This window comes from Elaeis guineensis, chromosome 13, assembly GCF_000442705.2.
Source record: "Elaeis guineensis isolate ETL-2024a chromosome 13, EG11, whole genome shotgun sequence".
In the NCBI taxonomy this organism is placed as follows: Eukaryota; Viridiplantae; Streptophyta; class Magnoliopsida; order Arecales; family Arecaceae; genus Elaeis; species Elaeis guineensis.
Genome location: NC_026005.2, coordinates 24,769,838 through 24,781,885, shown reverse-complemented (window position 1 = coordinate 24,781,885; position 12,048 = coordinate 24,769,838). Strand labels below are relative to the sequence as shown.

General features: G+C 35.1%; 1 protein-coding gene across 2 annotated transcripts in view; it reads left to right on the top strand.

Moving 5' to 3' along the window:
* Nucleotides 1-11,755, top strand: part of LOC105056215 (protein RST1) — a 72,780-nt gene extending 61,025 nt beyond the window's left edge. The window contains exons 19-25 of one of the 2 annotated variants that reach the window (XM_010938325.4): nt 109-291; nt 1,402-2,280; nt 2,357-2,650; nt 5,316-5,966; nt 6,292-6,442; nt 8,932-9,053; nt 11,252-11,755. In XM_010938325.4, the coding sequence (XP_010936627.1) occupies nt 109-291; nt 1,402-2,280; nt 2,357-2,650; nt 5,316-5,966; nt 6,292-6,442; nt 8,932-9,053; nt 11,252-11,614 (2,643 nt within the window). In that variant the 3' untranslated portion in view covers nt 11,615-11,755. Of the gene's footprint in view, nt 1-108; nt 292-1,401; nt 2,281-2,356; nt 2,651-5,315; nt 5,967-6,291; nt 6,445-8,931; nt 9,054-11,251 lie in introns of those variants that run through there. The other variant, XM_029267882.2, reaches the window with a different exon arrangement.
* The last annotated feature ends 293 nt before the right edge of the window (nt 11,756-12,048 follow it).

Below are 12,048 nucleotides of genomic sequence, written 5' to 3'. Positions count from 1 at the left end.
ATTGTTATATTCTAACTAACCTTTTTTAACCTTTTTCTGTTGCTCTGGCTCCCATTTATGATATGTTATTTGCTTGTACACATCTCTTTGCTATTCATTTTTGCTCAGGTTGTGCCTTCATCAGCCCATGCAGTAATCTCTGCAGCATCAAACTTTCTTCTGAAATGGTTGTTTGAGTATGAACATGAACACCAACAGTGGTCAGCAGCCCTTTCGTTGGGACTGGTTTCTAATTGTTTTCATGCAACAGATAGAATGCAAAAGTTTGAAGTCATAAATGGACTACTTCAGGTACATTATTGGTCTATTCTCTATAATAAGATCGAAATTAGCTCATGTAGTGCATGTGCATATTGCAGTTTAGATTGATGCATTATCCTAAATCCCAAGGAGGGGAGAAAAGACATGGACAAGATAAAACTTCAAAAGAGACTTTGTGCCACTGCTTTTGTATAGCCCGTTCTCTCTCTCACTCGGGGTGGGGTGGTGGCATCAAAATAATCATAGGAGGATGAAATCAGATTTTGAGGTAAATTTAGAAGACTTTGGAGCAAACAAATCTTGGCTAATCTCTGGAAGAAAATGGTATGACACTTAACCAGAAGTGCCATTTTAGGCTATTAATTTCAATAACTAAATAATTCAGACTTCGTGTGTAGTTGCACCACAGTTTCCTCTGACAAAATGCACAAAAAGATCCATATCAAGTGTCCTCTTGCAGGATTCTTGATTCTTGAGATGCTAGATACGATGCCACTGGGTATTGTGTACAAGATGATCAGCAATGTATGATATTATTCTAATAATACTATCAACAGCAACATGCTTTCCAAGCCCCCCTAACATTTAGCACAAATCTTATTCCACTCGAACAGACAAACTAGAACTCATTGGATGCGAAATATTTTTCGTTGTGTAGATTCTTTTCTAAATAACCAAAATTTAAATTCCTTAAGCCACAACCTAGTATGCCATGTGTTTAAAGAGCTTCATGTTTCATATCACAACACTATATATAAAAAAAAAAAAACAACTGAGTTAAAATAAAAATAGTTGGAGATATCTTTGCTGTGAGACATTTTCTAGCATAGAAATGAGCTGTTATAGTTTGATTAATATATTGGAATTTTTGTACACATTTCGTGCTTTTTTCCATTTGTCAAGTACTTGCAGTTTATTTTCTTGAATGTTATCAACCACAAAAGAGTTTCTAATATGATCTATTGTCTATTTATAATTTACACGCTAATCTGTATTTCATAAACTTGTTTGTAATTCTTCTGTCAGACTAGTGGTCTTGGCATTTGTGTTTACTGAAGATTCTGTTATTGTACTATCATTACAAGTTTCTATATAAGAAAGTATTTCACAGGTCTTGCTTTTGGTTATTCATTGTATCAGGTAATCTGTAACAGCAAGAGCCCTTTAGTGAAAGGAGCCTGTGGAGTGGGTCTTGGTTTTGCCTGTCAGGACCTTCTTACAAGGGCTGGAATTTCTGAGGATTCAGAATTTGATGGAAGTGCTAGGTTTACAGAAACTGAATTGCTTCATTATATTATTAGCACCTTGTCTCGGATGATATGCCAGTTATGCCCTTCTACATCTGTTTCATTTGAGGGCCTCAATGATAGCTTTCCACTGACTGGATATGAAGCAAGCACTTCAGACTTGTCCCTTGAAAACTGTGATAAGTTGGAGGAAGATGCTTGGGGCCTTGCAGGGCTTGTACTGGGTTTGGGAAGTTGCGTGGTTGCACTATATAGGCTTGGAGCTTACGATGCTGTGCTTAAAATAAAAAATATGTTAGTTTCATGGATCTTGCACATTAATTCCCCTACCTATAGTTCCCTAGTTTGCAATGAGCTGGCTGAGATACCACTTTGTATGGGCTCATGTCTTGCACTTCCCAAAGTTGTGGCTTTTTGCCAGAGAGTTGAATTAGTCGACAGTAATTTAGATACACTCAATCTTTACACTTCATTAATTTCTGATCTTCTAAACTTAAAAAAATCTGGAACTCTTTATCAGAATCTGTTGATGACATCCTCTGTTGGTGCTGGATCCTTACTTTCTTGCATCTTGAATGATGGGGTGCAATCTATAAGATTTGATGATGTAAGGCATCTTCTGGAAATTCTAAGAAACACATACACTCACCCATCTCCTCCTCCTGTCTGCTTGGGTGGGATGCTTGGAGTTGTTAATGCATTTGGTGCAGGTGCAGGGGATCTCACTGAACTGTATCCTCAGCCCATCACTTTGCAAATCAATCATGAGCAGGTCATTAGTTAGTTCCCGATGTTCTTCAGTGTGTAGCTACTTCATTAACTGACTTGACCATCATTTTATTAAGCAGGAGACTACCTTTATCAGGGGCCCCATACTTTCAAGTCCTGTTTGTGAGACCCTCTCAACATCAATGGTTCAGGAAATGTTTCTGGTTGCAAAGGATTCAAAGGATCAACATATTAAACAATATGCCGCTTGGGCCATTTCATTTCTTAGACACCGATGGTGGTCAAAGGAATTTCAAAATGTCGATGGTTCCCAAACAAGTTCCATTGATTTCCATCAATCATCAAAAAATTTTGCTGAGGAAAGCTTAGTTTGGAAACTCTGCTTGTGGCTAAATGATATGAACTATAATAAGGTGAGTTTGCTGAGTCTATAGTCTGTTTTATCTGCATTTTACTGAATTCTTTTTTGCGTTTTTGGTTGGTACACAAATAAGCAACTACTGCTAATGGGAGAATGAAAGAGCTCATGTCAGCATGTTGTAGCATTAAGGACACCCAAAGCTCCAGCATTATTTGCAGCTCTAAAGAATTTCTGTGTCAGGTGAAATATGAAAGAATCTAACTTCTCTTAGAACTTAGAAGTCTGGGAAGGATGCCACCCTGGTCATATCGAGGTAGTATCTAAATTGAAGGACTGATACCATGATTGAAGATGATAAAAAATATACCAATTTGGAAGCAGCGAAAGGGGTATTGAAGAATCCTTATTGTGTTGACAAAAGCTGATGAGGAAAATGGATATCTGCACTAGAAACAATGTCTAATACATGTTCAAACCTTTTGTTTTTCTTCATTGCAGGGAAACCTGCCACTGGGGATGTTATCAGTGGCCTTTTTGCTTGTTTTATCTCAAAAATTTGGTGACTGAATTACTTACTGACTTTTTGTGCATTTTTCAAGAAAAATATGAAGTGTTTTTTAAAACTGTTTATCTTAATTATGATTTCAAGAAATTGCATTCTTTGAGTAAGTTTATACTTTACAAGTTTCATGAGTATTCACAAATTCTACCCTCTTGCAAGGCATATGGTTACTTGGTTGGACAAGTAATTTATCAGCTGATCTGATCCTATGTGCTTTGCATACTTGATTACTGTTTGTTGCTTATTTTACCTTAATGGGTTAGCGCAAAATGATGCAGACAATGTCTTGAAATTTAAGTAACTGACAATTTAATCAATATTATTTTAGTTAAAAATCTGTGTGAATTCTCCAAATTTTGCCATTTGATATTTTGATTATCACTCTATCACTTCATAATTGACATCACAAGATTCTAACTTCTTTTTGTCCAAGTGAGAGCACAGCCATTGGCATGTTTCATCACTCACACCTTGCTTTATATTACACACGCATTCATAGTTTAATGCAGTCATCCCAATATTTCCCCTCCCAATTAGTTCATGATTGTCCCCTTCTTAATGTTAAAACTGTCAAAGGAAATTAAACTAATTTTACTTTCATCTTTAGTTTGCACCCAAAGCAAAGGTCACACATTGGTTTTACACATTTCATCATTGTTTTCTTCTATTGTCCTATATTTTTTAACCACCACAAAAGAAGTTGGTGGGAAAGGAAGAAATTATGCTTGCACTTGCCAATTAGAAGTCCTTATAGTTGGAGACAGATGAGAGATGCATTATTCAAGATGATAGTGCACAGATTGGAGAAAGGCAAAGTGTGGCATAACATAAGAAACATTAGATATAGGGCATGGAGGTGTTCAAAAATGATAAAGCTACCTTAAAAGTATGGTCTTATTGAACTTTTAGCCTTTAAAATGAATAAGTAAATAACAAGAAGCAACCAGTTGATTTACAGAAACTGAGTTTATGGTTCAACTAGGAACCTGAAAAACATTATTAACTTTTGAGGCCACTGCTAGAATTTAAATATGAGTTCATACTTAAGAGCCTGGAGAACATTACCAATTTGGTAGCCAGCTGCTAAAATATAAACATAAGTCAATCCACCAGGTGTTATCTGATGAATATCTCCACTGGTTTGCAGGGTAAACCAGGCAAGTTGTGCACATATTCTGGGAAAATGAAGTGTTCAACAGTTACACTGATGCAATGTGTTGCTAATAGAGACAGGTGTTGGGGGGGCATGATAATGCCATGGAAGACTAGGCCAAGCTTTGGTCAAAAAATTGGGCACAATTCATTGAGAGGACTGGAGACTCGGTAATTATTAAAGAATAACTAATGTGTGGAATTGGCCCAACATATACAGTTGCAATAAGCCATCTTATCAGCTCAACTCAACTCAATTAAGCCTTATCCTAAACTAGTTGGGCTTGGCCATATATCCCAATATAATGATACGTTTATATTTAAGAGCCTGGAGATCATTACAAATTTTGTAACCAACTGCTAAAATATAAGGATAAGTTGATCCGCCAGGTGTCATATGATGAGTAGCTCTAGACCTGGTATGCAGTATGGTTAACCAATAAGGCAAGCTGTGCATATTCTGGAAAATCAAGTGTACAACAGTTACAATGTTGCAACATGTTACTGATAGAGACAAGTATTACGGGGGCATTTTGGTCAAAAAAATGAGCTCAAATCATTGAGACAACTGGAGACTAGGTAATTATTAAAGATGGCTAATGTGTGAAATTGGTCTTGACATATAAAGTTGCACCAGTCCATAACTCAGCAAGCCTTAATCCCATACTAGTTGGGTTCAATCATATATTCCATAAATATAATATTTGCAATTGATACATGAGACTCTGGTTTATACATACAAATCCTGACAATCAGTGTCCCTAAAAGAAAGCATATATGCAAGTCAAAGAAGCTTAAAAAGTTGCATCTAGTTTGGAATGTTATTGTGGATTCAATATATGCAATTCATATCAATTCCTTTACTTTTTCTAACAATTTTTGACTTTATGGAAAAAGGAGTATACCCTTCTAAGTGAATACGTCCTTAAATGATTTATGTTGTCAACACTAATCTTGTTACCAAGCTTTTAGTTGTATATTCACTTGTTTTACTAAACTGCAGATAGGTGAGATACCACATGCAAGCACAATTGCAACTGTTTTAAGATGCCTCTTAGATGCTCCGAGATTGCCAACTTTTGATTGGGGCGCTATCATCAGACGTTGCATGAGGTATGAAGCCCAGTTGTCTATCAAGGTGCAGATGGAACTGGCTCCAAAATTACTTAGAGAAGAATGTATACTTTTTTCTCTAGCTCATGCAAATGATGTCAGCCACCTCTTGCATTTCTTGGATGAGCTCACAGAGTTGTCCAGGTTCAGGACACTAGAGCCAAATCTGCAATCATTACTGCTCCAGCACCTGTCTGACTTATTAAAACTATTTTCTGGTTTGAGGGTAGAAAAACTGTATGGTGATTTGGTCAAGTACTTCAATTCTTCAGCTTCTTCGTACTTGGTTTATGGACCAGATCAAAAAAGGTTATTGAGAGTTTCATTTTGGAAGGGGATTTATCAATGCCTCACTGAGACCTCTGAAGAGTCTGTTTTATTGAATATGAAAACGTGCATCGAGTGCTTGTTCTGTTTTTTGCCTTTGTTGACTTGTGATGTCATTTCAGAAGGCGGGCAGGTTGGTCTTGTAGAGGAGTGGTCAGAAGCTGTACGATGCTTGGCTGAGGCACCACAAGATTGGCTGATGGATATCCTGCAAGTAAGTATGCTTGTAATTTTTTTGTAAATATTCCTTTACATGGTCTATCTATAACGTCATGTAAACATATACTTAGACTGGTCAACCCTTGTGTCTTGTTTGTAGAAACTATTTATTTGCACTTGTTCTGCAGCATATGACTGAATTTGCTATGTTATCTGTAGAAATGGAAATTTTCAAATTTGAAAATAAGGCTTTAGTTTTTTTGGTTTTCTTTATATTATTGGAGACCATGAAACCCTTTTCGTTGTTATTGCTAGAATGGTATTTATTGGACTTTTTTTTAATGATGTTTGGTATTTATGGCTTATGTTCCTTTTTACAGGTTCCCGTTTCAGACCTGTTTCATGGAGGAACCAACTCCGGTGATGTGGCAAAACGAATTTTAGCCAAAGCCAGGCTAGTTAGGATTGGATGTGCTCCTGTTTCTGAACTGGGGAAGCTAAGAGCATACATATTGAATGCAAAAACTGAAGGTCAACTTCTGCAACTCCAATACAACTATAGTCATACTGATTTTTCACATCCCCATACATTGTTACATAGGTAGAAGACATAGGAAGGCATATAAATTCACCATCTTAGAGTTGCAGATGCCACAAAAATCCACACTATAATGAAGCGGGGATTCCTGATTGTTCATTGTTGGGAAACTTGCAATATTCACTATTATTGTTACTAAGATAGCTCTTGTGAGTTGAGGATGATATGTCTTGAGTGGAAGATTCCTAGGGGTCTCTCTGGCATCAGTGTTAAGCAGGTGACACTATGTACAGCTTCATGGTGACCACTTCATGATTTCTTACCAAGGATGGTTGGATTGAATCAGGGAATTAATAGGTGGAGCATGGTTGCTCTTCAGTCCAAAATGTCAAATGAGGTCACTCTGACCTGGGACCTGACAGTAGGATCTCAGAGCTCAAAAGTTAACTAGTGACTTGGAGCTAAGGATTGAAGGATAGGTTTTGATAGTCAGAAGATCAAGAGAGTCGAAAAACTTAAAACCTCAATGTTAAACAGAAGAAATGAATATTTACTACATTGACTGTACATAATGGGTGCAAGGTTGCATATACATTATAATGGTAAGGTAAGCTCATGGAACATTAGGTGGTAACTCTATTGGTGTAGGAATTACATAAGAAAAATATTATGGACTTATGTGAACTAAACTGACTCCAAATGGTGCTTATTTTGGGTGTGGTTATGAGCTGCAACACCAATAGTGCATAAGCAATCTAAAGGTAAATCAGAAGGTGAGCTTGGAAGTTCTGTAACTCCTTAGTTGGAGGTTACAGATGGAGAGATCATGAATGTAAGTGCAAACATGCTGACATTTTCTTGCTTGGAGACTTGTGGGGCATGGTTTCAAATACCGGTACTGGATCTTGTATAATTTTTTTGCTGGATACAGTTTTGGGTACTGATGCATTGTAAGTGACTGCCTCTTGCAGCGACACACTGTATTGGTGCCTGTATTATGCCAGAACGATTCAGTATTGCTCGTACCATCCCATTCTGGCAGTTTTTAGAACCTTGCTTGTGGGTACAAATGTAGGGTTTGGCAAATATGGGGAGTTGTTCATGAGTTCGTTGTAGTTAATGCAAAGGATCATCCAAGTTCTGTTGAGGGAGGTGCACGGTGGATCCACAGTGCAAGGGTGGTATTGTGGTAGTTTGATGAGTTTACTTTCAATAACATATACCTTCATAGATCAACTCCCATATTGTTGGAATTTATCTTGGAATTTACTGAAAGTGATTTACCTCGATTGCTTTGAGCCACACCAACAATTTCAAAATTCTTGGGTATTGGACAAATGACATTAGATTCAATTTCAGGCATGATAGTGGCTAATGGATCTCATTATTTCCTGAGTTAAATTCATGTGGGCAATGAAAAGTAAATTTTTTTTTTTTTTAAAAAAAAAAGATGGAACGAAGTAAAGACATTTTAGGAAATCACCAGAAAATAGGAGAGTTCAGAAGTGAAACTTGTAGGGCATTTAACTTTTAGGAAGTAATGTTTAGGGTCTAGGGTTAAGTGTAAAAGTTGTATATGAAGAGAATTGACTGGTAATATAATCTTTAAATCCAACAAGGAAATTTGTCTCAGGTTATTACTTGATGGGGGTCATTCCACAGTGCAATGGTAAAAGGCTTGGCCTAACAAGCACACTGGCATGGGTTGGCATCCTGAGGCAGCCATTTTGTGCAATAAAAATGTTAAAGGTCAAGTCCATCCCCAGTTTCCACCTCCTAGGACCTCAATTTATCTGGACCTGGACCATAACTGTGTACTGTACTTTTAGTTTCTCCCAAGTTATTGCTAATGAAAGGTGGACTTGCAATCCATGCTCTCGATATTGGGAGGTGATAGGATCACATGATGTAAGATATTAGGCCATGCTATTCCTGCTTCATTATAGAGGGTACCGTGAATACTTGTGGGGTCAAAAGAACTGAATGCCCTGCATAAGTTTCTACAATATATGCAGTTACTGTGGTTTTTGATCTTGTATGATGGCCAATTACATGGAGTGATGTCTAGAAAGGCCAGTGGCTCTATAATATGCATGAGCAACTTAAATTGATCACAAGCTTTGCATCAAACAACATTAGTTCATAAGAGCTTCAGCAATGAACAGAAGGTAGAAGATTCTTTAAATTTGTGTCCCAAAATCAACGAGTCTATTATCTGAGGGGTTTATTTGAAAATTATAGTTCAAAGGATAGATCTTAAATTTTTTTTATTTTCTACTTGCTTTCAATGAATGCACTTGCTACCTTGGCCACTAACGAAAAATACAAAGTAAGAAGGGACATGCATATTAAATATGATAATGGCTATTTTGATGTTCCCTTTTCTGTGAGTGTGCATGTATGGTTACAGTATCCTGCATATTTGGGATAAGCAGTTTATGTTGCATACTCTTTTGTATTTTGAGAATATTTAAAATAATAGGTTTCTGGTGGAGTGTTGTTGTGGAAGTTGTTGCAGCTATATCCAGTGCAGAAGTTGGCATCAAAAGACAATGGCTTTGTGATGCATTAGAGATCTGCTGTATAACAGAATACCCTGCAACGGTGAGCGCATTTCATATTTTAACACAACTTAGATAGCACAATACTTTTTAAATATTTGAATTCTTTTGATGTAGTTGCTTAGAGAAATTTCAGATAATTTTTTTCTTTTTTAAGCATATGTAGACAGCTTAACGTAGCTTTGAATAGTTTCATCTGGTTTCATATATTTGCACACATTGACATATAGCCATGCTTCTCAGAGGTCTCATGGTTATTGTGAAAATGCCTTTTTGCACGTGCATGATGCCATTGATAGTTAGTATATATAAAACAATACAAATGCTGACTCTTTATTTGAATCCCTAAGGTTGCGTTTGGTGCATCGCCAGATAATCTTGGAAGGTAATCTGGATTGCCTTCAACATAGATTGCTATCATTAAATTGCCAGTAATGTTGATTACTGTGTTTGGTATATGTAGGCAATGTTGCAGTAAAATCACTGAAAATTTTGATTGACATGTTTGGTATGACAATCAGATTATCGGTAATATGAAATCAAATTCCTAAAATACCTCCTTAATCTAATAATAATAATATAATATAATATTATATTATTATATAATATAATATATTTTAATATAGTATATTATAGTATTATATTATGATATTATAATAAACTATTATAATATAATATATTATTTTATTTTAATAATATAATAATATTATATTATATATTATGTTATATTAATAAAAGATATTCTTATAATATATTATAATATTAACATATTAATATAATACAATATATTATAATATAATAGTATAACAATATAGTTAATATATTGTTATATAGAATAATATTTATATAATATACATTACAATATATGTCCATATATAATATTATATGATAATATAATAATATATTATTATAATATAATATAATATACTATATTATTATATATAATAATATTATATCATATGCTATATTATATTAATATAATATTATAATATAATAATATATAATAATATAATATTAATGATATTTATATAATTAATATAACATAATATATTTTAATATAATATATTGTAATATTATATTATAATATTATAATAAACTATTATAATATAATATAATATATTATCCTATATTATTACATATAATAATATTATATTATATATTATGTTATATTAATAAAAGATATTATTATAATATAATAATGATGTAATATAATATAATATAATACAATATAATTTATTGTTATATATAATAGGATTCATTTAATATATATTATCATATACTATATTATTGTAATACAATATAGTTACTATAAAAATATAATAATAATATAATAATAGTATATTATATTATAATATATTATATCATATTGTTATATATAATAAGGAGAGGGTGAGAGCCGTCGGGGAAGGAGGGTGGAGGGATGGGTTTTGTATGATTTTTTTTTGAAGGATAATTTTGTCCAAATTTTTTTTTAACAACATTGCCAAACAAGTGGTAATCTGGATAGCCACCTCTCTTTAAGGCAATCCAGATTATCTCCTAAGAAGTAAGAGGTAGTCTGGATTGCTACCCAAAAAGCATACCAAACACAGTAATCTGGTGGACCCATTTTAAATTGCCATCAATTTGGATGGATTGTTAGCTACCAAACGCAACGAAAGTTCTGTATGAAAGCATGAGTATTTGATTCTTTCATTAACAAAAAAAAAAAGAAAGAGTGCAGTATGCGAATTGAACAATCAAATCCATTTTCTGCCATTGAATCTTGCTCTGCACAGGAATATTTTAGAGAGATATGTATTGCAGCTTTTAGGTTGTCTTTAAATCTCTCACAACATATATTATCTCCCAACGACATTTTATTTTTATTTTTTCGCCTCATTACCCTGGAAGATTCAGGTTAAATTATCTGTTTTTTTTTCTGAGACTTTATATGTGTAACTAATCCTGATTAGAATTGCAAGAGAGCACCTGCAAACAAGTTATCAAACTCTCTTTCTATCATATCCAGATCTAGTCTTAATGGTGAAAATTACAATTCACAAACCTGATCCTAACCGAAGGAACCAAGGGATAACTGTAAATGGAAGGTAAACATACAAGTAAAAGAAAACATTGAGATATGCATTTTTGCATCTGTACTTTTATCATGGGCTGGGATTGATCATTTGTTAGGTTCTTAGGTATAAAATTGGCTTTGAAAGATGATATGTGCACTGTTTTTTTATCAAAAATTTTCAGGCACTGCAGTTTATAGGTTTGCTAGCAGGTAGCTGTTGTATGTACATGCCACTTCTGATCATCAATCCAATCAGCGTCTTAAATGACCTGCCAGTTACCCTGCCATCGCTTCTCTCAGACAGCAGCTGGGGTGCCATTTCAGGGCCTTTGGTTGATAACCTATGGTCATCCACGGAGCGAATCTGCACATGGGCAGCACGGTTAGCTAATGGTAATGGCTTTCCCAGGCAAGACGGCATCGATGAAAATGAAGCCAGCATGCTGGCTTTCTTGTCGCATGTGATGTATCGAACATGCATTTCTTTGAAAGACTATTTGCCATTCGACAAGCAGGTCAGGCTTGCAAACCTAGAGCTGTTGTAAATTAAAGGCTTTCCTGAATGTCTTTTTGGCCTTTTTGTCTGTCCACAGCACGTCTTCCGTGTGAAACAGTTCTTTCCCTGCTCCTGTTTGTCTTGTAAATTTGCTTACGCTTATAAATCGAATGCAGTTGTTCTTATGATCTGATTTTGTGCTGAATGGCTGCATCATTAGCGTAGAACAGCTTTAACCGGTCAACTTCCATGCAAGCCTAAGCCTGTTCATAAGAAGGTGACGGTCAACTTCCATGCAAGTGCGCTGCATTATGTATAATTTTTTTAACATAGCTAGCTTCCTCTTAGTTGTGCAACGAGGAGCACCAGGAAGGTTGACCTGCGTGGACGCACCAAATCACCGCTTAAGGATTCTCGGTTTGACCGGCCATCCTATGTTCTTATGAGGTTCATTTTCAAAATTTTTTCAAGAGTCAGGCACTC